Genomic DNA, 24225 nt, shown 5'->3' with positions numbered 1-24225 from the left:
CATCCTTTTTGGAATATTAAAACAATATTATCAATTGTGGTAAATCTTATCTGGGAGTAAGAAGGCATCTTTAAGGGACCAATAATTAAATATTTTGACCAAACCAAAGAATTATATACAATGGTATATTAACTATACATGTATTTAAATCAAATCATAATTGACTGATCAATACCTGTACCTATATTTCAACAGAATTACAATTTATTTCGTTGGTTTAGTCGAAGTTGACAAAGTATGTATTTATTGGTCAATAGTTTTATAAAATTATAACTATTAAGACAACCTTTGAAAAAGTTAATCAAATGTTAAAATGAAGATTGAATACTACTTAGGGTGTTTATTATAGTAAGTAAAGATATACCAGCAAGTTAACTGTTTTTTATTCCGGAAATGGTATTTATACATCATATTTTTTACCACGATCATGTATTTAGATATATGTTAAATTATTTAGGTTGTCTGGGATAAAATGAAAGTGAAGAACAAAGCATATATTTTATTGCCAATAATATGATAACATATGTATGATATGGTAACAGAGAAAATTTCACTAAAATAAAATTGAACAAAAATAATTTACGAAACACATCACAAACAGGTGATACAATGTCATATCAATATCAGTTTATAGTATTAAGAAGTGAAATGGTATTATTTATTAGGCCTAGAAAAAAATTGTTTGGTTAGGGTAACATCCTTTTCAAAAATAGGTAGGGTAGGTAGGCTTTTTTTATTAAGTTTATATAAGAATGTCATTTTTTATCCTAGCAGCGGGATGGTGTTAAAAGTTATCTTCTGTACAAGCATTTAAGGTTTTAAACTAGATATTGAAAAATAATAAAAAAAATATTTATTTATTTTTTTATTATTTTTTCATTTTTTTTCAAACTGACTATAAAATCGGTAGGGTCGGCGCCTATTCCGTAGGTAGGGTCGGGTTACCCGAACCAAATGTATTTTTTTATTAGGCCCTAAGACAAAACTTTACCCTTAAGGAAAAAAGTGAATCATGAAATGCAATACATAGACCTTAACTGAATCTCAATAGCAATAGTATGATGACGATTATTGACAATATTGCAATGAGGATACATTGTTCTTGTCCTATTCACATATCTCTTCTCTGTTTGTTTTGACTGACTTCCTTAATGTATTATTGAATCGATTGATTAACAATATGATAATATCTTCCCAAATAAGTATAGCCACACGAGAAAATCTTCATTTCTAAACTGAATAAAAACAAACCCAAATACTTCATGAATACTGCGCAAATACTGTAATTGTATTATTAATAACCAATCATGCATGCAGTCTTTAGAAACCTTAAATGTTAAGGAAAAAAATACAATTTTAAGTAACAATGTGGATATGGTGATGCCTCTATTTCCTCCAATCTGCAATGCATTTTGCTGGATTGTCTTTGTTCGCTTCGACGGTCGAACGAGCATTCTTCTCCTTTACGTTCCCATCCTTATCCAGAATCACCAACATCGGGATACCACTGACCTTGAACGTGTCTGCTAGAGATTTCTGTGAACATAATACATATTATAATTGTATCACTCTGATAAGGCTTTAACATTGTAAATATTGACATTTATCAGGATAAATCTTAGGTTGACTGTTGGAATACTGTCCTCTCACAAACCCCCTTTTTATTGCCCTTACCGTTTTCGTTGTATGTGTATATTGCCCTGTACTCGCAGGCGCCAGGTGTGATTAACTTTATTCTTAAAGCCGCACGCTCACAGATTGACCGTTTCGACACCTTTTTTGTCTTTGGATGAGCCATGTTTGCGTAAATGTGTGGAAGCCAGTGATATAAGACTGCTGATAAAATATCAGATGGCAGTTTTTCTTGTTTACGTTCGAAAATTGATGATTTATTGCTAAAAGCGTTTACGCTTCAAGAAATCTTTTTTAAGTTTTTCAAACAATTAAGATCTGTTCTATTGTGAGTCTTCTTACATGACTAAATTGAAGGCATTGATGTCAAAATAAGCTGATTTTTAGCCATTTTTGAAACATCAAAACAGATTCTGTGAAAATGCAGCTCTAATGCCATTGCGTTAGACACAGAATCAAAACAAATATCGGTCTATGTATTCACGATAAACCGCAGAAAATATGAAAGAAAAAGAAATAAACATGACATACCAGAACAAAGTACAAACCTTAATATCTTCAGTGTCGTCACCAAACTTAAGCGCCAGCCATGGCATTTCTTTGAAATAGGTATTGAAGGATGTCTCGTCTCTGTCGAAACTGACGAACACGATTTGGAACTTCTCATCTTTCGCTTCCTTGTAGAAATCTGCCAGGGTTGGTGTGAAACCTCTACACGGCGGACACCAATGGGCCGAGAAATAAATACCTGGGGTAAAATAGAAATATTTTTTTTTTATATATATATGCTTAACATGAAAGTAAACAATGTGTTTGGGCTCCTTTGTGTATAGAGGTCAATGTTGAGCTTGATTCTGTATTGTTATTGATATCAGCAATTTCGTGTTTTTGCTGAGCGAAAATTGGACAGCCAAGTAGCGGGGCAAAAAATGCGCCAAGTGGCAAGTGGCGTATCAAAAATGCACCGCATGAATTATTTCGTTTTTTGAGCACGCCACATTGCGCGTTTACGCTCTGCCACTTGGCGCGTATTCGCATTTTTGCCCTTTCGCCGAAACATTAGGGCAAAATCCGCCAGCATATAAGTCAGAGCCCGATTTCTTTTGTTAAATGAATCCCTTTTTACTTGTCGTCCGCTTAAACGCAACAGAGTGAATTGCTCATATTATAGCATTTTGACGATGTGGTTTAGCAAAACTGAGAGCTTTTAACTATTAAGGTGAACGTACCACAGAATTAAAACTTGATTTACTTCATTAAACATTCACTTATCAATACGGTTTGCTTAGTTGTACGGTTTCTTAACCTGAACTAATATGTACATGGGTACTGGAGGAATAGATCCTCATTGATCGGCAATAATTACCTACCATTATCAAGTGGTATCATGTTTCAGAATTCAATTTCTTTACAATTTGTAATATCTAATTCTATATATATTTTTATTCAAGGTCAAAGGATCATACATTGCCGATATTGCTAAAAAACAAATTAACACTTGAATTTGATTAAAAAAACAAGTGTCTTACATATATGACAATATGGGAAGTTTATACGTTAAAATGAAAAATAAGGAAATATAATTGTAAATATCATGGCACTTGGGCATGTACATCATAATTTTATTTTATATTCTTCATATTAAATACTTCCAGAGCTTTACATAATATATTGAAAACTGCAAAAAACACACCAGCAGCTAAAACATGTTTAAGGTATAAATAAAACTACTTATTACATCAACATATATATATAGCTACAATAATGAGCGATCAGGGATACTTTTTTTATTATTTTGACATTTCATGTGTGTCTCGAGTCTGCCATTGTAAAAAACGTCAAAAGACTCGTTGACGGCCATTTAGATGGACTATATATATAGTAATATATATATTACCCGTTCAAAGGACAAAATATTAGGTGTTCTTTAATGTATTCATCGATGATACAATGTATTTCGTTACTAAACCAATAACACTGTCTGTAGTTAGTTTATATTGGCCTTAATAAAATATTTTATATTTGATTTTTTTCTTTTAATTAAAACATATTTTTACAATATTACTTTGTGATTGCCTTAAGGATGCATAAAAGCACACACGACTATATGAAGAAAGTTATTGCAGGAATAGACAAAATGTATATGTACATACCGATAAGATCACATGAAGATAAGTTATCGTCACCGTCCAGCTTCCCTTGAAAGAGATCAAGAGCGTTCTTGCAGGCCATTTTCGCTTCCTTTTTTATTAATTTAAGTTTATTCCAACAACTTCAGCACACTGGTAGAAATATAAGTTAACAGCTTGGTTGTATTGAATAAATAGCCTTGTAAACGTGCTCGATATATGTATTTATCAATGCTATAAATAGACCGTGATGAAGCTAATGCACCTATCAATATTTTGCCCCAGGGGGGGGGGCGGCGGGCATACACGGGACTTTAGACAGAAGACAATTCCCGACAGGCGGGAATTTGACACGCCGAATAATTCCGGGTCCCGGGTTTTAGACATAAGACGGATTTTACATCTCGGTACCCGGAGTTGTATAGACAACCGTATTTCGTATCCCGGTACCCGGAGTTTAGACAACTGTACTGTCGCACTAAAAAAATGGCGGACAAACTTTCACACGTTTCATCCTTCTCAGTTAAAGAGATGTGTGAATGGGTGGATAGCATCTCAAAAGATCTCACAACCATATTTAAAGGTACAGTATTAAATATAAACAGGAAATGTTCATCATTACTATAATTTATTTTGGCATATCGTATTAAAGTTCCATTCTATTGCCATGTGTTTTTGCGCGCGCTGTCCTTTACGATTTTGACATAAAGTCCGTTTTGATCAATTTCTTCTTTTGTCACTATGTTTTCAAATGCCCTCTGCTGCAGTCTCGTCAAAAAAGCGTCTATATGAGGGAGAGGGTTTTTAAAAAAATGACCGTTTGTCATATTATAACATGAAATTTTCATGTTATAATATGACAAACGGTCATTTTTTCATTGAAAATAATTAACATGATTATCATTATAGACCCACTCATTGACCTCATTCATATTTGGATTACCTGCCCTTGTAATTGGCTATATCATAGAATATTATTGCAATTTTCGATGTTTAATACACTTGTTTGTGCAGTGTTTTCGATATTCCGCCCTAAATATACGTCTATAAAGAAAGTTGGCCTAGCAGGGATTCAAACTCAAAGCCCCTAAATTGGCAACCCGCATTGTTACCGACTGAGCTACTGGGACTCGACGTCTTTACAACAGTATATTTCCATAAATATTTCCTACCGTGAACTAATGCAACCCCTCGTGATGCTGCAATTGTGAATTTCGGTTATCATTCTGCCCACAAGGGTAGCTGTGGTCGAGTTGGTAAGATTATTATATGGAGCTATAATCTGTTTCTTCCATTCCCTAGCATGCATAGTTGGTTTACAGAATCGACAGATTGAGCCATAAAAAATCTAATAAATGGTCTATAATAGAGCAGTATCGTTTAAAGTTTCAAATACATTGATTTGTTTGTAATTGGGTCAATATGGTTAAGGCTATGCCGGACGCGTTTTTTCATCTTTAATGGTATATTTTTGTTTAATTAAAATTTAATTTAATCTATGTGCGCTATATTTAGGTGTTTGTTCCAAATTGATAAATGTGAATTTATTAAATGTTGATTTTGTATGGAAACAGGTTAACATTTGGTTGGAGCACCTCAACAATGTCGCTGCAAACAGAGAAAGGGGCCAGGCAAAGGCTGCAGAGACACGGTCTCTGAAAAAGGTAAAGCATTCACATCATGACAGGTACATCAAGAACAAATGTCTCAACAATAAAGAAGTGGCTTTACATTAACATGTCTGATTTGCTTAAATCGAAAACTTTTAAATTGTAAAGAGAATGTCTGTACAAACTGGAACTGAACTCTAATGGCATTTTTTCACCTCCAAACACAACACCCCATATATCTACCATTAGAATTAAAAACAACCTATTTTGTTTTATTTGTTGTCAAAATATATGTTGAAAAATTTGGTAAAGTCATGTTATAATTTACTAAATAAAGTTAGTTTTCTTATTAGGTAAGCTTTTGTGATCGCACGGTCTCCGTAGTTGTGGTCGTCACGGTTTTATTTATAGCAATTGCTTCAGATGACTCCTGAACCAATGGTCGAATTTCAAAATATTTTCCTTGGGTGACCCTCTACCAAGCCTCAGATTAAATCTTTTCATCTACGTTGAATAATTAAGGTCCCTAGGTCAAATCTTAAAAAAAACGTTTTATACTCTCTACATGCCACATTTAACATCCAATCCTCATGTATGAAATACGGGCAAAATGTGAGTCTACATGAAATGTAGGCTAAGTTTGAATTTGGGTTGCGTGGGGTTAAAAACTATGTATTCGGTCAAATTTTAGTAAAACCTTGTATACACTTCAAAGGCCACATTTTTCACCCAAACATACTGGTATTTTGTCAGAATGTTTGTTTCCATACAACTACCGGTACTACAAGGAACTACTGATACTGTTGCTCCTCCTCTGTCATGGGAATGTCTAAGTCTTTGTATTGTGATCTCAGGCTAGCGATATAGGGACTATTGGCTCTCTTGTTAAATAAAGCTTTGTTTTTCTAGAAAGAGTTGAGGACAGAGACAACTCCTGGTGGTGCTGCCACATCGACTGCGACTACCCATAGAAGTTCCGCTAGGAGCCCAAACCATAGCCAGGCTCAGAGTGCACCAGACAGTGAGTACCCATGCTACTCAGCTTAATAGTTATATATTTTACATATAATATTAGAATATTTATACTCCCAAAAAGTCAGAATTTTTTATATATTTTTTTTTTGGGGGGGGGGGGTTTATGTAGGAATATGTCCATAACATCTTTTCAGTGCAACTCCTCCTAAACCGCGCAATGACTTTTGTTTAAACTTTACTCAAAAGGAGTACATGATATGTAGATTTTAAGAGTTGTATTGTCTATTCAGCACTATACTTTATGTATGTATAAATATTTTAAGTTTACATAAAACCCTTTATAATACACAGCTGGAATCAAAATATACTTATAAATTACTTTTGTGCAATTGTATACTCAAATCACCATGTACTCCTGCCAAAGCATGGTTATTATCTATCCCAGGTACCACAACCTGCATACTATAAAATCATGCTTAATTGAGTAACTTCTGTTTCAGATATCATGGTAGATGTTTCGAGGTTTGGACGGAGGAGGGTACCAAAAAGATTTGATGAATATATTATGTAAAAACAATAAAAATAAAAATAAAAAATGAAGTTCACAATGTTCTATATATTTTTGATCCTAGTGATTGGTCTATTTTTAGATCACCTAGAGCCAAAGGCTCAAGGTGAGCTATTCTGATCACTGCCCACTTTCATCCAAGTTTTCACAGGAATGTTCCTTTGGTGGACCTCTTTCAAAAATGTACTGGCCTGGCACGGCTTTCACAAAGCATCTCGAGTCGATATCTTGCTAAAACTAAAATTTCAACATTGGATATCTCATTCAATTGTATTGCCACTGCACTAAATTTGTGTCTGCTTGTGAAACTCCCATGTTTCACAGGCAGACAAAATTATTAGCAATAATATTGAGGTCATTATTTGATATTGAAATTTTGAGTTTGAGCACGATCTCGACTCAAGTCGCTTTGTGGAAGACAGGCCTGGTACTGGTTTGTTTTAAATACCAGGGATCATGAAAAAGTAATCTGTTGCCGTGATATAACTGAAATAATGTTGAAAATGGCGTAACACTCACCCCACACTCCTCAAAAAACACAACAATATTAAAAACAAACACAACAAAACAAACATTTTCTTCAAGCTCTTTCATTTAATATCAAATACAGTGGTGTTTTTTGCTCCTGAACAGAGAAATAAGAAAATGAATGCAAACTATTTGTAACATTTAAAACATTTAAAACAAAAAAAAAGCCTACAGAAAAGGGTTAACCAGCTAACAACAAAAAGTTAGTGCATTTTTATACACCAAACTGTTAGTGCATTTTATACATTTATTCTTGCTTGAGGGAACCATGTTACTGATTTTTTTAAAAAGAGGTTTAGTTTCATTATTACTCCAAATGTGGTATTTATATCCCCTGTGATTTCCAAATATATGTTATAAAATTCATTTAAAGGCAAATTGCAAAAGTATCAAGGTATGAAATGCGACAAACAAATATGTGTTGGGGTTGCCCCTTTCTGTAGGACATTTTTTTTTTTTAAACGGCGCATTCAATGTGTACTTTATCTCTTCACATCCAAATAATTTTATTGACTTTGTCATTGCATGACAGAGATAATAATTGAAGAGACCTTTCTAAAAATGTATACTTTTATATACTTTCTGACATTCTTTTTTAAGTTCCAAAATATAGCAAAGGGTAGTCATCCCTTTGAATATAAAAACAGTAATGCTGAAGTCATTTATTTTATAAAGTTTTGTTTTATTAAACCTAGGAAGTAGGTAGGGAAACGTTTTGATGTGCTTTCCATCAGAATAGATAAAATGGTGCAACTTTTTTCTCCATATATTTAAAAAGCATTGGTTGGAATGAATAAAACAACTGTCATCTGGATGACATTTCTGGCTGGCTGACTTCTAGCTCTTTCATGTCGGGTGAAAAAAATGCTTATCTGGCAATATTGGCACTAGGTTTGCCTTCATCCATCTATCCCCGGGACATTAGATAGACAAAGCATCTCCCACTTTTGGGATTTAGACAAAAGTATTGGCTCCAGGGTGGGGAATTAGACACCCAAAAGGAAAACTTGTCTAATTCCCCTGGGTCTGCCCGCCGCCCCCCCCCCCCCCTGGGGCAAAATATTGATAGGTGCATAATGAGTGAGCGAGTGGAAATTTCCCATACCACATAGATTATTGTTGCCGCATTGCTCAATTTATCATTTCTATATATAAACAGTACTGCTACAGATGAATCAATGAATACTTAAAAAACCCATACATAGAAGGTAGAAAGAGCAGTATAAAGTATTTGGCTCAATGCACTAAGTTTAAACGTAAAACCATTCGTTCTGACCGAGTGGTTACCTTGAATAAAAAGTAATGAAAAGATTATACGAACCATATAGAAGAAATCCAGTCCTTATAGCGTTTTCGTTTGTATTATAGTCCAGTATAGTCGTTATTCATATCTATATTTATGTCTATATTAAATATATTTATGAATTGTTTTTCAATGAGTCTAATATTATATTACGATTGAAATAAAGTAAATAGATCAGAGCTTAAATCAATTGGTCATTTTATCATTTCGGAGAGATTTGTGCAAACGGCGCGCCGAGTAGTGCTGTCAAAGAGTAAATCGAAACCCCTGCCGCTGTCATGGTGGTGAAGCTGTTACTAATCTCTATACAGTGCGAGATGCTCATTCATCAACCATATATTTTTTGCATTGGCCATGTAATTTCAATGAGATATGATCGTACGAATGAATACACTTTCCTGCGTGTCAGAAATTGGACATTAATTCCGTTCTTCATCCAAATTTGTATAATGAATATAGTTGCTCTTCCATCAACCAGCCATTCTTATATACTTTGATCTGGAATGTCTTCACGTTGCCTTGTGGTGTTTCTGGCGTGAGACCACAGTTATTTTTACTATATGTTTCATATAGACACTAACCTGGCTTTTGACTTTATACACATCCCAATTGAAAAACAAGGACATGGCATCTCTAGAACAATTCAAGACACAAAATATAATCACAAGAAAACACCATGTTGACATTGACCCGACTGTCAAAATTGAGTTCAAATACATAACCCTTCCGCCAAGGAGTCAATCGGCTACAACTAATTTTCAGACTTCCACCAGCTATGAATTTTCCAATATTTACACTGAAAACTATCATTTTCTGCAATAGAGTGTCAAATTCAGTCAAGTTTTCTGCAAAAAAAAACATTGTTTGCTCCTTTTTCATTTAATTTAAAAAAAATATATTGATACTTGAACACAAGCACTCTTTTTTCTGTAATCACATCCGGATCTTGGTCAACGGTGGGCAGATAACTGTGGTCTTGAGCCTTCTGGCTATTTAAATCAGTAACCTGTAGCCTCAGTGATTTTATTTGAAATTGTAAGAACTACATTGTTGTTTGAGTCACATGACTCGCTGGTAAAATGTTCTTATGGTTTTAAAGAGTGATTTATCAGTGTGTGTATATACCACGTGATAAATGACGTCATACATGCTACGTCGGAAGGCAAACATTTGCTTAAAATGAAGACTTAAATCAAAGATAACTTTTCATTTTAAACACCATTTTAAATGAAACAGAGGGCAGTCTATGCCGCTTAAAGAGCCCCGCATTTGTTTTTTTACCAAAATTTGATGAGGTCATTAGTTTCATCAAACACTTCGACAAACCTGTTTCCAAAATAATGTTTTGACAGTGCTCCGTCAGACGGCCGTATTGTGAAAAGGTTTGTCGGAGTGTATTAAGTAACTAAACTCTCGATCAAATACTGGTAAAAGACCGAAGGTGGGGCTCCGTAAGCTGCTTGGACTGCGCTTTGTTTCATTTAAAATGGTGAAGAAATAGTGAAGTTATCTTTGTTTAAAGTCTATTTTCAAATCAAAATATTGCCTTCCGACGTAGCATTTATGACGCAATTTATCACGTGGTATACACACACTGTTTATGGCAGACATCATTGTTTTAATTGTTTTAACAGTTGCATTCTAACCACAAAACTGCCATCACGTTGGATTGTTGGATGAGACTGGACATGACTGTGTGAACAGTTTATCCCATAAACCATATGTTGTGACACGTTTTCACTTGTTACATGTAACTTGGCACTTGAATTCTGATTCTTTTGGATACTGAATACAAATTCAAACACTGTTCTTACTATCCACATACAGGACATGTTCGAAACGAGCCCAGTATCGATTTGTGCCTCTTAATTCCTCAGTGTGTGTATACCACATGATAAATTACGTTATTTATGCTACACCAGAGGGCAACATTTTGCTGAAAATGAAGACAAAGATAACTTTTCTTTTACAACACCATTTTAAATGAAACAAAAGACAGTCTATGCCGCTTAAGGAGCCCTGTCTTCGTTTTACTACCGGAGTTTGATAAGGTGATTAGTTTCATCAAACACTTCGACAAACTTTTTCAAAAATATTGTTTTGACAGAGCTCCGCCAGAAGACTGTATTGTGAAAAGGTTTGTCGAAGTGTTTTAAGAAACTAAACTCTCAATCAAATTCTGGTAAAAGACCGAAGGCAGGGCTCCGTATGCGGCGTAGACTGCGCTATGTTTCATTCAAAATGGTGGAAAAAGTTATCTTTGATAAAAGTCTTAATTCGAAGCAAATTATTGCCTCCCGACGTAGCATTTATGACGTAATTTATCACGTGGTATACACACACTGCTCCTTATAACAATAATAACCTTATGACCAAGGAAACTTCCAAGTAAAACATTAACATTTCGTACTGACTTGTCTAGTCACAAGATACATGTTTTCTACTTATTTTTGAGTCTGTGGCTGTATTCATAAATATCCTTAGTGAAAATGTTAAAGTTAGTGGAACCTATTTAAATACCCTCTATTTTTATCCAATTTATTCGTATGTTTTTTCTTCCTTATTTTCATATTATTCGTTTAAAATATCGTTAGTTTTTATTAAATTCAACTTTGATTTTCTTTTTACTAAGATGCTTAATGAAAACGGCCCCTCATGTTATATGTGTAATGAAGGTTCAACAATATAAACAACGCATACACATGGCCATGTCGGTTTAATTGTGAATCTGTTTAATTACGTTTATCTTGTCAGTGATAATACGATTATGAAATCGTAAAGGTTAATGCATTTGGATGCATGGTGACCTTATTTTATTTTGGTGTCATTTTCTAAAAAGGGTTTTGAACTTTTGAGTGCAGGAAAATAAAGAAAATGTATAGGTTTTACCCAAAATGTTATAACAAAAGTTTTGTCGGCTTTCAAAGATTGCAAAATAAGTAATTTTAATCAATGTATAGAAATAAACAGCAAATATGTAATCTGTAACAATTGTTAAATGTATGGTGAATTTAGTATTTGTAATATATTTTTGTATATTCCGAATCTGCAAGAAAATACCTTTAAAATGATACCAGTAATATATGGAGTCATCGTAGTGATTTGAAAGGAGAGAGGTTTTGATAAGCTTGCAGCTATCTCCCTGATCATTACCACTATATATGTATTATTTGTGTTGTTTCAATATATTTTAATGAAATGAATAATGCTAAAACGAAGCAATTGGCTTCCTTCCAACCCTAAACTTATATTATGCATATTTGTAAAATATACATACTGTCTTAAGCAATGAAAACATATCTTCAGTATGTAATTACATACGACAGTGGGTCATTTACGTTCAAGTCATGAACCAGTGACCCATTGGTATGTTTTTAAGACAAGTAAACCAGCTAAGCAAAGCGTTGAAATTGGGTGTATAGTCAATGTAATACAATGACAGGAAACTGCTTAGCCTTTTAATAAATCATATTTGAAATACCAGAATGGCTCTGTTGCATGGACAAATACCTGAAAAACCAAAAGTCGGATGGAGTAAAATCATTTATTCTTCAAGTTTAGTTCTGTTCTCTTTTTTGTTGCTCTCATAATAATAATTATCCTCTCTGTAACACACTCAGTGCTGAAACTAGTATTCCGTGTTTTTTGCTTTAATGTTTTCCTTAAAATGAAATATACTGTTTAAATAGGCCATAATTATATCAACATACAATAAAATCATAACTTCAACCTTTTGAACATTCATGATTAAACTAAAGAGAAAAGGATAGAAGTTTTTCTAGAATTTCAAAATACACTCATAATGAAAACCTGACATCTTTTAAGGATTTTAAGCAACAAGAAGATAGATGTTAGAGGGATCGACATGCTTAAAGGGTTATTCTTGACATTTACTTATGATTTGAAATAAAATAAAGATATATGTTAGAGGGATCGACGAGTTTAAAGGGTTATTCTTGATATTTACTTATGATTTGAAACAACATAAAGAAAGATGTTAGAGGGATCGACATGTTTAAAGGGTTATTCTTGAGATATACACAATATGTGTATGGTCATAGTCTACAATATGTATTCTATTGTGTATCATTTGCACTTGATATATGATTCAGTTTATACAATCCAGTTTATATGTAATTGGTACGCCCTCTACGTCTTCCAGTGGTATCTACACGTCTACCAAGACTTTGCAGAGAAGTCTTTTTTATCTATCTTCTTCATGACTACCTCTCGTCCATCCTTCGCCTTCACCTCTCCCGATTTGGCGTCCAGCACGATAAAGGTTGGTATGCCTTCAACACCAAACATCCCTGACAACTTTTCCTGCAAACAATATCAAAAGTAGATATATCTCGTACAACAAACACTCTGATACAAGTTTTCATGCGAGCAAGATTATAACTAGAGATTGCTTTTTTGAAAAAGCGCTTGTCTCCCCTATTGTGTGGTCGTAGCTGAGAAAAAATAAATGATGGACATGAAATTTGTAACTTTGGACTGGAGACAAACCAACAGTGAAGTTTGGTTTATTCGATTATATTAAATAGTGAAGAGAAGAAAGTGTTGTTGATTAATCATGGAAAATGTAAACGAAGTTTGCATTGTATGAAGTTCCTGGGTGCAAGCGTTATTCAATTATTGATCGGAAACCATTTTTCAGCTCACAGTCATCGTGACCATGACCTTTTACCTACTGATCACAACATCAATAGGGATCATCTACATAACCAACTTGCATACCAAGTATTAAGTTCTTGGGTGCAAGTGTTCTTTAGTTACTGAGCGGTAACCATTTCTTCAACTCAAGGTCATGGCAACCTTGACCTTTGACCTACTGATCTCAAAATCAATAGGGGTCATCTACTAGTCATGACCGACTAGCGTACCAAGAATGAAGTTCCTGGGTACAAGCGTTCTTAAGTTATTGAGCAGAAACCATTTTTAAGCTTAAGGTCACCGCCAACGTATCATTTTTTACCTGAAGGTAACCTTGACCTTTGACCTTTTGATCTGAAAATCAATAGGGGTCATCTTCTAGTCATGAACAACTAGCTTACCAAGTATGAAGTTCCTGAAACCAAAGGATCTTTAGTTATTGAGCGGAAACTTTTTCTTCACTTCAAGGTCATGGCAACCTTGACCTTTGACCTAGTGATCTCAAAATCAATATGGGTCATCTTCTAGTCATGACCAACTAGCATACCAAGTATGAAATTCCTGGTTGCAAGCGTTCTCTAGTTATTGAGCGGAAACAGTTTCTTCACCTCAAGGTCACGGTGACCTTGACCATTGACCTACTGATCTCAAAATCAATAGGAGTCATCTACTAGTCATGAACAACTATGAAGTTCCTGGGTACAAGCTTTCTTTAGTTATTGAGCAGAAACCATTTTTAAGCTTAAGGTCACTGCCAACATAACATTTTTTACCTGAAGGTAACCTTGACCTTTGACCTTTTGATCTCAAAATCAATAGGAGTCATCTAATAGTCATGAACAACTAGCATACCAAGTATGAAGTTCCTGGACCCAAAGGATCTTTAGTTATTGAGTGGAAACCGTTTCTTCACCTCAAGGTCACGTTGACCCTGATCTTTGACCTAGTGACCCCAAATTCAATAGGGGTCATCTACTAGTCATGACCAACTAGCATACCAAGTATGAAGTTCCTGGGTCTAAGAGTTCTATAGTTATTGGGCGGAAACGAAGTGTGACGTACTGACTGACTGACTGACAGACTGATGGACTGACTGACGGACAGGGCAAAAACAATATGTCTCCCCATGAATGGGGGAGACATAAAGATATTACACGCAAATGATTTTTACATGGAAGGTCACCACGACCTTGACTATTGACCTTGTTACCCCCAAAACAATTGGGATCATCTAGACATCATGACCAACCTCACTTCAAAGTTTGGTGAACCTAGATCAAAGCATTCTCCTGATATTGCACGGAAATATTTTTGTACATTAGAGGTCACAGCGACGTTGACCTTTGACCTTGTGACCCCCCAAGATATAGGAGTTTTCTAAACCTCATGATCAACCTCCTTACCAAGTTTGGTGAACCTAGGTCAAACCATTCTCAAGATATTGAGCGGAAATGTTTTTTACATTGGGGGTCGCCGCGACCTTGACCTTTGACCTAGTGACCCCAAAAACAATAGGGATCTTCTACACCTCATGACCAACCTCCCTACCAAGTTTGGTGAACCTAGGTCAAACCGTTCTCAAGATTTTGAGCAGAAATGTTTTTTATATTGGGGGTCGCCGCGACCTTGACCTTTGACCTAGTGACCCCAAAAACAATAGGGATCCTCTACACCTCACGACCAACCTCCCTACCAAGTTTGGTGATCCTAGGTCATGCGGTTTTCCAGTTATCGATCGGAAACGAAGTGTGACGTACGGACGGACTGACGGACTACCGGACTGACGGACAGGGCAAAAACAATATGTCTCCCCCAGAGAGGGGGAGACATAACAAGTGTATTAAAAGTGGGTATAACTAGGACAACAAACCATCTGAGACAAGTTTTCCTGCAAGCAAGATTATAACACGTGTATTAAAAGTGGGTATAACTAGGACAACAAACCAGCTGAGACAAGTTTTCCTGCAAGCAAGATTATAACACGTGTATTAAAAGTGGGTATAACTAGGACAACAAACCATCTGAGACAAGTTTTCCTGCAAGCAAGATTATAACACGTGTATTAAAAGTGGGTATAACTAGGACAACAAACCATCTGAGACAAGTTTTCCTGCAAGCAAGATTATAACACGTGTATTAAAAGTGGGTATAACTAGGACAACATACCATCTGAGACAAGTTTTCCTGCAAGCAAGATTATAGCACGTGTATTACCAATTGTATACCTCGGACATTAAACATGTGAGACTTTCTTTACTGCAAGCTAGATTTAAATAAAAAGCATCCAATTGAATAACGACATTCTTATTTATGATAATTTATTTCATGTATGTACAGTGTATTTCAATACGTGTGAACTTGTAGAATAAAACATTTTTGAAATTGCTCATATGTTATTATAGAGCTTTATACCTATGTTTATAACAAGTCAATGATAAAAATAAAGTTGGTTAATAAATTGGTTAGTAACATTCTATATCAAGACTCATTTTCGCGCATTCTTTGAGGAAATGCATGGTGGTTAAAATATGTCTTTCGAAAACAACAGAAACAAATAAAACAATTTTATAAGGAAATATTTCAGAAAAGGCTACTACTTTTTTTGCAATTTAGAAAAAAAGAACTATTGTTATACAACCATGCATTAAGGAGTATATCGGTGTTTCTTTTACCTAAAAATGCAATAACTATGCAGATATATTCCCGATATGTTTCCAGTATATTAATACAACATAATAGTTTATAATAAAGTTGAAAGTGGTCCGTATTACTCCTGTACATAATTAAGGCCTTTACGGATGAATACCTTGTTGGCTCTGTCTTCAAACTTCAGTGCTGACCATGGCATTTCTTTATAATACTCCTTAAATGACGCCTCGTCTCTGTCAGAACTGATAAAGACGATCATGAACTTTTCATCTGCACACTTGTTGTAGAAATCAACCAGTTGAGGAGTAAATCCGCGACATGGTGGACACCAGTGCGCAGAAAAATACAGACCTGAAACAGTGAAGATGTACTTAATATTAATGTAATGGACATAGCTGAATGGTAATTAAAAGTATATTTATGTTCATAAATTGAATCTTTTGTGTGTTTTGAGCTTTAGTTTTTCAATATCGATCAATTCGTGTAATCCTGGCCTACTGAAGAGTAAACTCACCGCAAAGAGCAGAAAATTAAAGCTCTCGGAAGTGTTTAACTTATTATTAAATATCAACGCATAACTAGTAAATTGTATTGTCAAATGTCTTTGTGGGTTCATATTTAATGTTTATCATGTTATGTACATGTATAATATATAAACTCAGATGTAAATCCACAGCAAAGATGATATCAGTGAGCAGAAAAAACAACAACAGTCACATGATATCCTTGTAGTCAAATATTGTATGTGCTGAATGCAGAGTGTGCCTATTCATCACACAGTAAAATGTAACATGTGTATACATGTGTGTCTAAAAAGAGGTTTTAACAATAACATAACATTCTTTTCTCATTCTAAATTGTGACATGATATGTAATTTAAACGCATTTGTCCCCATGTTTAGAAAAAAAGATATATGTATATAAGAAATTACAGGGTGGAGGGCTGTAATGGAGACACACTCATCACTGTAATTGTATAAAGAAGTGAAACATATATTTCAAGCTCGAGTTTCATTTTACATATTAAAAATGTAAAATACAAAGGTATTTTAGCAAAGTTATACTGTCTTAGAATTTGAATTTTGAACTGGGTCGACAAATAAAAATATTCTCAGACAAGATAGGAAATGTACACTCTGGAATTAAAATGATATAGAAGACTTATATCCCGAGCTATTATATAAGGAATCCAAATATGTTATTTTTTTAACATTTCTTAATTCCGATAAGAAATCCTTGTTAACAAAATTATCTGTAGTAAGGCTTTCAAGCTAAGACAGTCAAATCTTTGAGTATCTATAAATACTTTCTTACATACTTTGCTGTTAACATTTGTGTGATATATGTCTTTTCCGCACTATTCTCCAAAGATGTAAAGAATGTGATCTGTGAAAATACAGCTACTTGTATAAAGGAAATCTTTACAATTATTTCGCCATGTGTTCAAGTAAAAAATGTGCTAGTGATATGTTGAGTTTCCATTCTATTTTTCTTGTTATAAATTGTATGGCTTATTGTTCTTTCCTTTGTTATCAACCTTATTTTCTCTAAGATACGTATATAATAATATATGGCAATGGTAAACCCCAGCAATATGTGAGAATGCGATTAAGATATAACAATGCGCATTTTCAAACTTGCACATTGATATCGGAGTGTGAAGAATGTGATTTTATATCATATCAAATACCTGCATCGATCACAATATTCACTGGAAATGTGACATATGTGACTGTGGAATGTAAACAAAATAAATAAAAAAATAAATAAATAAATAAATAAATATAAATAAATAAATAAATAAATAAATAAATAAATAAATAAATAAATAAATAAATAAATAAATAAATAAATAAATAAATAAATATAAATATATATATATAAGAGTTGTCTGTGATTTTTATGTGGTGTTAACATTGCTATTCAATATTCATTATATGGCTTTGATGTACAAAGTTTGTTAAGATGACCCTTAATATTTTTGAAAATTTTCTTAAACACTGTTCCCCTGTATTTTATATAAAAAAGTCTTCCTCATATGGGCCTAAGTCTAAAACTATATCAACAGTTGAAGTGTATCCTTCAAGAAAATACCAACAAAGTCAATGAACGCTAATATTGGCGTGAAATTTGAGTGCAAAGATAAATTAATTGTTAATTTTTTTCGAGTTAAAGGTTTTGCAATTTGCACATGTATGGATTTCAAATTCCAATAGCATGAGCGATCGTTGGTTATATGATCAATACAGTCGATGATTATCTTGGTTTAAATGTTGAATTTGATACCATTTAATACAAGTTGTTTTTAACTCTTTTTTAAAATTAAACAACACTTGGTGTACAATGACTCGCATGTTTTAAGTTGAGATAACTAGCCTTTGTGTCATATTTTATATTTTATCGTTAACACATCGAGGTGTGAAAGCGAAAAGGTTCTATCTGCTTCTTTATTTTATTTTTTTAACATATTTATTTAATGCCACTTAGAACCTTTTCGCATTCATCCCTCGAGCTCATATAGCTATATAAATGTCCTTTACACAAAAAAACGTACTATATATACATAAATATATGTAGGATATTTGTTTGACGAGTGTCATAGAAAAACATATTTTCACGAGTGGTGAAGCTGAAATAAACAAATTTTCTGTTTCTTTTAAGTGAATGCCACGCTAGTTTATTGACAAATTTTGAGGTGTGGGTGGGGTTAAAAAATGTCTGATTATCTGTAAATTGTTGTGTGAATTTTCCAGGAAGCTCATTTTACGTACTACAACAGCAAACAGTTCGAAATACATTTGAACGATGATATAAAATTCTATTTATGTTCGAACAGTTGTTTTTGTCTGTAATTTGTTTGGTATGAAAGCAAATGTTCGAACATTCAGCTTCAAAGATCAGGAAAATGTTTGATAAACGGGAAAACCGGTAATAAACGTTAAGTTGTTAATTTCCAAATATAGATATATTTATTTATATTTATAAAACATTTCTTTGATTTTTAAACATTTTTTGACAACATTTACTGGTTCAAGGTCCAGTGTTCTGTTTTGATCAAGGCAAGTAACTACAACGGAATTTAAAAGTAGTTCTGAAAGTTGATATTTTCACTCCTTATTTTTCAGTGAAAATACAAATTGATATTTCACATTTGTTATTTCACTATTTAAACTCCATATTTCAGCGTAAAGCATGAAAGAAATAATTTTACATAAATATATAATTGTGCTATATCATTCGATATCTTATAAACTTGATTTGTAGTATTCTTTATTCGAAGATACAATTAATTCATTGACATAAAGAAACGAATACAACTTTGCAAACAAGTTTACAAAACATTCTTAAATTACAATTTAATATACTTACCTACAAAATCAAAAGAAGACAAATCAAGAACAACTCCTTGTTTACTTGTGACATTTCCTTTCAGTATTTCTAAAGCAGACATGTTTTACTATTTGTGCTTTCTGTATAAATCTCACCAGCTTGGCTCTCGATCAATGTACTGTCTGTGAGGCTATACTGTGTGCAGATATATACAGTTTGGAATGTCACTTAAAATAAATATAAATATACAGGTGTGTCAACCGTGTCCAATCGTAACGAGGCGAAGTGGTTTAACTAGCGTTTGATAGTGGTAGAATAACGCCGCTTTGTGGTAGTAAATATGCTAGATTTAAGAAACTTTTCAATGTAATCGAGAATTAAAATGAGTTTTTTTCTCACAAATTTGGGGACAAGATTAACTCTTATTATTTTTTGTTCCACATTATATACTTGGCTTCTTCACACGGTCGCCAATTACTCGTTAAAACATTGCACATATAGAGGATCTTAAATGAGTGTTTATTTCGTATAATGAATCATAACCATTAAATCTATGGTATTTGATCATTTCTTCAATAGGACAATGTAGTAGTTTTCATGCAACTTGCTTAGTCTCTTGGGCCAAAGCATCGTTTATTTTGATGAACAGGATAAAGACGCTTCTTTCTCTAGAGGTCTGCAAGTTCAACTCTCTGTAAAAGAAACACACTATTAAATACACGTAACATACCCAGCAAAGCAATTAAGACTCCAAAAGACGACCTTCGTAAAACAAACTATCACAAGCATTATTAAGTGTTTTGTGTCACTAAATTCAGATGGAGGAGATGCAAGGATGGCAAGGTACAGAGACGCAAATTTTATTATACCGTGCAACTAGCATTAATTGGTTATATCTGGTAGGTGAACCACTTTACAGAGCGTTACATTACGTGTTTTAAAGACATCACCAATGAAAATTTCATTCGGAACTCCTCGGCCATTTTATCGAAAACAAATTCGGATGTATGCCGGTACATCAGTTGAAGTAGTCCGTAATTTTTTGAATAATATCATTAATTAAATGTAGTGTTTAAGAGTTGTATTCATTGCTCTCAGTTTAAATTAATTGCCAGTGAAGGGTATTATTGCAAACATAATTAAGATTCCCAAGAGTTAAGTCATAAAGTTTAACAACTAATTAAGATTACTACGCGATCTATTTGCAGCGGATTTAAACGTACTTCTTTTTGAGTATGTAAACCGTCCAAATACATCCGAGGTTGTTTTTGAAAATAATGGCCGAGGAGCTCCGAATGTGACAACTTATGACGTTAAATATAGCAACCAGTATCACAATATAGTACAGATCATTGACTATATTACGGTCAGAAGTTTGTCATGATACGGTCGCAGTCATTGCAGGTGTTTCACTCTTTTATATTGTAGAACGTACTTAACTAATAAATTGTTTTTCTTACAGAATGATTGAAACAATAGGGATAGTTGGGGAAACCAAATACATATATGGAATCAGGCTATTATAAGGCCATCTTGCACCTATCCATATGAATGTTGTTGTTTTTTTAATTTATTGATTACTCTAATAAACTTTCCTACCTCTGGTCATGTGTTTGACCACAAAACGGCGTTAATTCAACACTTACCATCGTTGCTTTCACCATTTTACCATGTAACGATTGGATACAGTGGTACAATGCGGAAGATCTCCATAATCGTTAACACTCTCTAAATAGAATCACTCTTTCATATGATACGTTATTCGAAACCGTTTATGTACAATATGTACTGTATAGCTAATACTGGGTATATTCACTGAATGTTTAGATATTTAAAATACTTTTGATAGTTTTCCTTGTGTATTTCGTAGAATACGATATAGATTTTTCCCTTCTAGGAACGGCAAGAGTGAATATGCTAGAAATGACGGTTAAATTTTAGGAAAGCACCCCAAATTGTTTGCAAACCTAACGTTTTGAAAATGACGAAATGATTATTATTACGTAAAATGACTAATTATACTTTCAGAGGATTATCCATAATTATGAACGTTTATTTCTCAATCCCCCCATAAACACGGTGTATATGAGCATCACAGCAAATAAGACACAACTGAAAAAGTTAGCAGTCAAACTTTACGGAAATTGAAACATTGCACACGCAATCTGATAAAAGTTTATAGTGTTTGGAAATGAAGTATTGTAGCAATAACTTATCCGAATAAGTCGTGCAACTTTACTACCTCGGTGAATACGTAGGTACAATGATAAATATGTCAATAACTATTAATATCCCTTTGGCAAATCTCTCTTCCATTGAATACGCTTCTCGCAACTGAATTCAAAACGCCGTTTACAGTATCGCCTGTAAAAGGATTTGAATTCAAGCTGGGTTCTCTTTGGGGTGTAACTTAAAACTTGCACCCCTTAAGCAATGAATAGGCTCAACGTATTATATTGGGGGTGGGGACCTCCCGGCTAATTTTCATCTAAACTGGAGTATTCTGGTGTAATATATTTTCTACCATATTGACATAAGCTCGCGTTCACGTGAACACTATTAGAAGGGGAACGCACAGGTTGCGCCTTCCAAACCTGCTAGTAATTATGTCTTAAGTATTTCTATAAGTGGCTAATTGCGGAAAACATAGCAAACATGGTGTTATTGAAATTCTTTGTTCGTCCCTGTTCAAAAAAGAAAATATGCCTAAAATGTTTAGAGTAGTATATATCTTACAAATTTGTGCAACCTAAGAATGAAAATTAGAGCAGATCGACAGCACATCAACCACTGACTACTAGTGGCTAAGCAAATAAACACTTCCTTTATAAGGTATCATGAATACCAAAAAGCGTTTAATTTCCTAATTTGCATATTATTAATGTCTATATTAATGTCTTCCGCATTTATTATTAACTCTACCAGTGACGAATACACCCTGGCTTTTTGTTTATATTCGCGTGGTAGTTTTACATTATTTAAAGAATGTGATAGTTTTCCTTGTCTTATTCGTAGAATACAATATTAGTTTTTTAGTTCTAGGAACGACATGAGTGAACATGATAATCAAAGCACTTTTAGCGTTGAAAGGCTTTCGGCCTGTTACTTTTTGTGAGTATATAGTCCTGTAATTGTAAAACAAATGAACATAAACATCTAAAGTTGTATTTGCATAATCATTAAGTCCTTCGCAAATACTTTTTTATGCTGAACCTTAATTAATTTAAAACCATGGAGTATTAGTCACCTGAAATACTCATTTAAAAGGTATGGAGTAATACGCAATTGTAATTGCATATGAAACCTTATCAGGAACTTTGGTTTAACAAACAATGCACTGCCACGGATACACCATTTAGTTATTTTAGTAAAATCTAATATATACTTCAAACATGACTAAGTAGTCTTTCATTTACAACCAGGGTGTGCCCGCTTAATCAAATGCATCCACCAAAATGCATTGGGTATGTTAATAAGTGATCCTCGCACAAAATGTCTGTGGATCGAATCGCCCACATTCTTTCTTGCTCGTATTAATTTAAATTGCCCTCAACCTATGTCAGTCGTGGACAAGATGAACAGATTTATATCAGTGGTTTAAAATTAGTCAACATTCAGAAGACTCTGGGCTAAATCAATGAGACAAACTGAGAAATCTTTTCCGTTCCATTAGATATTAGATGACTATATTCACTAATTGTAGCAGGCCAAAAGCCTGTCAACGCTTTAAGCGCTTCAATTTTAAATGTAAATGTGTATAATGTGCATTGGGCAATGTGAAAGGTTGTTAGTAAGTACAAACACAGTGGATAACCATGGTTTGTGTAAATACAGTGTGTGTATACCACGTGATAAATTGCGTCATAAATGCCCCATCGGAAGGTAATATTTTGCTTCGAATGAAGACTTCAAACAAAGACAACTTCACTACGAATAGCAAAATGCGTTTTATTTGATAATTTGCATATTAACAAAACATCTATATTACTGTCTTCCGCATTTATCATAAATTCTGTCAGTGACGAATAAGCCCTGGTATTTGCTTTATTAGCGTGGTAGTTTTACATAATTTAAAGAATGTGATACTTTTCCTTGTCCTATTCGTAGAATAGTATATATATATTGGATATATGAACAGATTTATATCAGTGGTTTAAAATTAATAAATACTCATAATGGAATTTCGCCTCGTGAAATCAAAATCTGCAAAAATCCACGAGAGTCGAATACGACATTCCGGATCATAACGCAGTACTAATAAGCCTTTTATTATATACATTACTGGTTAGATCACTTAAAAAACCACATGTTTTCATAACAAATGTCATTTTTACGACGAACTATTTTGTTTTATACGTCATTTTCACATCGCGCAACGATACTTGTTATGAGGTGACGTCACAAGATTGGAATACGGCCGTATTGCACTGGAGTGGAATACGGACTACCGTATTTTGCGATATGTATTGCGTGTGGATTCATGATGGGTATATAATAAAAATATTATAATTTTATTTAAAACATTTTGCTTTGATATTTTACGCCGAAGAGCATTTAGTTTAATATTCAATACCGCTAAAATTTCAAAACAGGGAAAAATATCACTGGTAAATCTCTATAAACCACCGGAAAGGATATAATAAATACTCATAATGGAAACTGCTTTGAACAGAAATAAGTGTTGAGTGGAGTCTAAGTATGGTATATATGGCACAGAACATGACTAATTTTTGACAAAATAGTTATTTTGGACGGAAAATTTGCCTCTGGGTACACTTCAGTCGTGTATTTCGCACAAAGAAGGACAAGCCTTCCAAGTAATTATAATGGGTTTTCGTACAAATG

The 24225-nt window shown here is 33.8% G+C and overlaps 1 protein-coding gene and 1 long non-coding RNA gene across 3 annotated transcripts; one reads left to right on the top strand and one right to left on the bottom strand.

Annotated features, from left to right (window-relative positions):
- Nucleotides 1–484: 484 nt before the first annotated feature.
- Nucleotides 485–19692, bottom strand: LOC128205522 (uncharacterized). Its single transcript, XM_052907254.1, has 5 exons — nt 19420–19692; nt 16208–16401; nt 12924–13068; nt 2181–2380; nt 485–1536 (listed from the first exon to the last, which is right to left on the bottom strand). The coding sequence occupies exons 1-5, from the start codon at nt 19499–19501 to the stop codon at nt 1387–1389; spliced, it is 771 nt and encodes a 256-aa protein (XP_052763214.1). The 5' UTR covers nt 19502–19692; the 3' UTR covers nt 485–1386.
- LOC128203396 (uncharacterized) lies at nt 4667–6955 on the top strand. Of its 2 annotated transcripts, XR_008255938.1 has the most exons (4): nt 4667–5017; nt 5336–5425; nt 6281–6392; nt 6847–6955. It is a non-coding gene; the product is annotated as an uncharacterized LOC128203396 (long non-coding RNA). The 2 variants fall into 2 exon arrangements; XR_008255940.1 differs by having other exon boundaries at nt 4669–5425.
- Nucleotides 19693–24225: the final 4533 nt, after the last annotated feature.

Source organism: Mya arenaria, chromosome 2 (genome assembly GCF_026914265.1).
Source record: "Mya arenaria isolate MELC-2E11 chromosome 2, ASM2691426v1".
In the NCBI taxonomy this organism is placed as follows: Eukaryota; Metazoa; Mollusca; class Bivalvia; order Myida; family Myidae; genus Mya; species Mya arenaria.
This window is presented reverse-complemented; position numbering and strand designations above follow the sequence as displayed.

What these genes read in the sequence shown, in the direction of transcription:
- LOC128205522 (XM_052907254.1), bottom strand. Translation starts at nt 19,501, where the DNA reads ATGTCTGCTTTAGAAATACTGAAAGGAAATGTCACAAGTAAACAAGGA. An exon ending in TTGAAGACAGAGCCAACAAG is followed by an intron (nt 13,069 to 16,207) that starts GTATTCATCCGT and finishes TATTGTTTGCAG; the next exon opens with GAAAAGTTGTCAGGGATGTT. An exon ending in ACGACACTGAAGATATTAAG is followed by an intron (nt 1,537 to 2,180) that starts GTTTGTACTTTG and finishes TTATGTTCACAG; the next exon opens with AAATCTCTAGCAGACACGTT.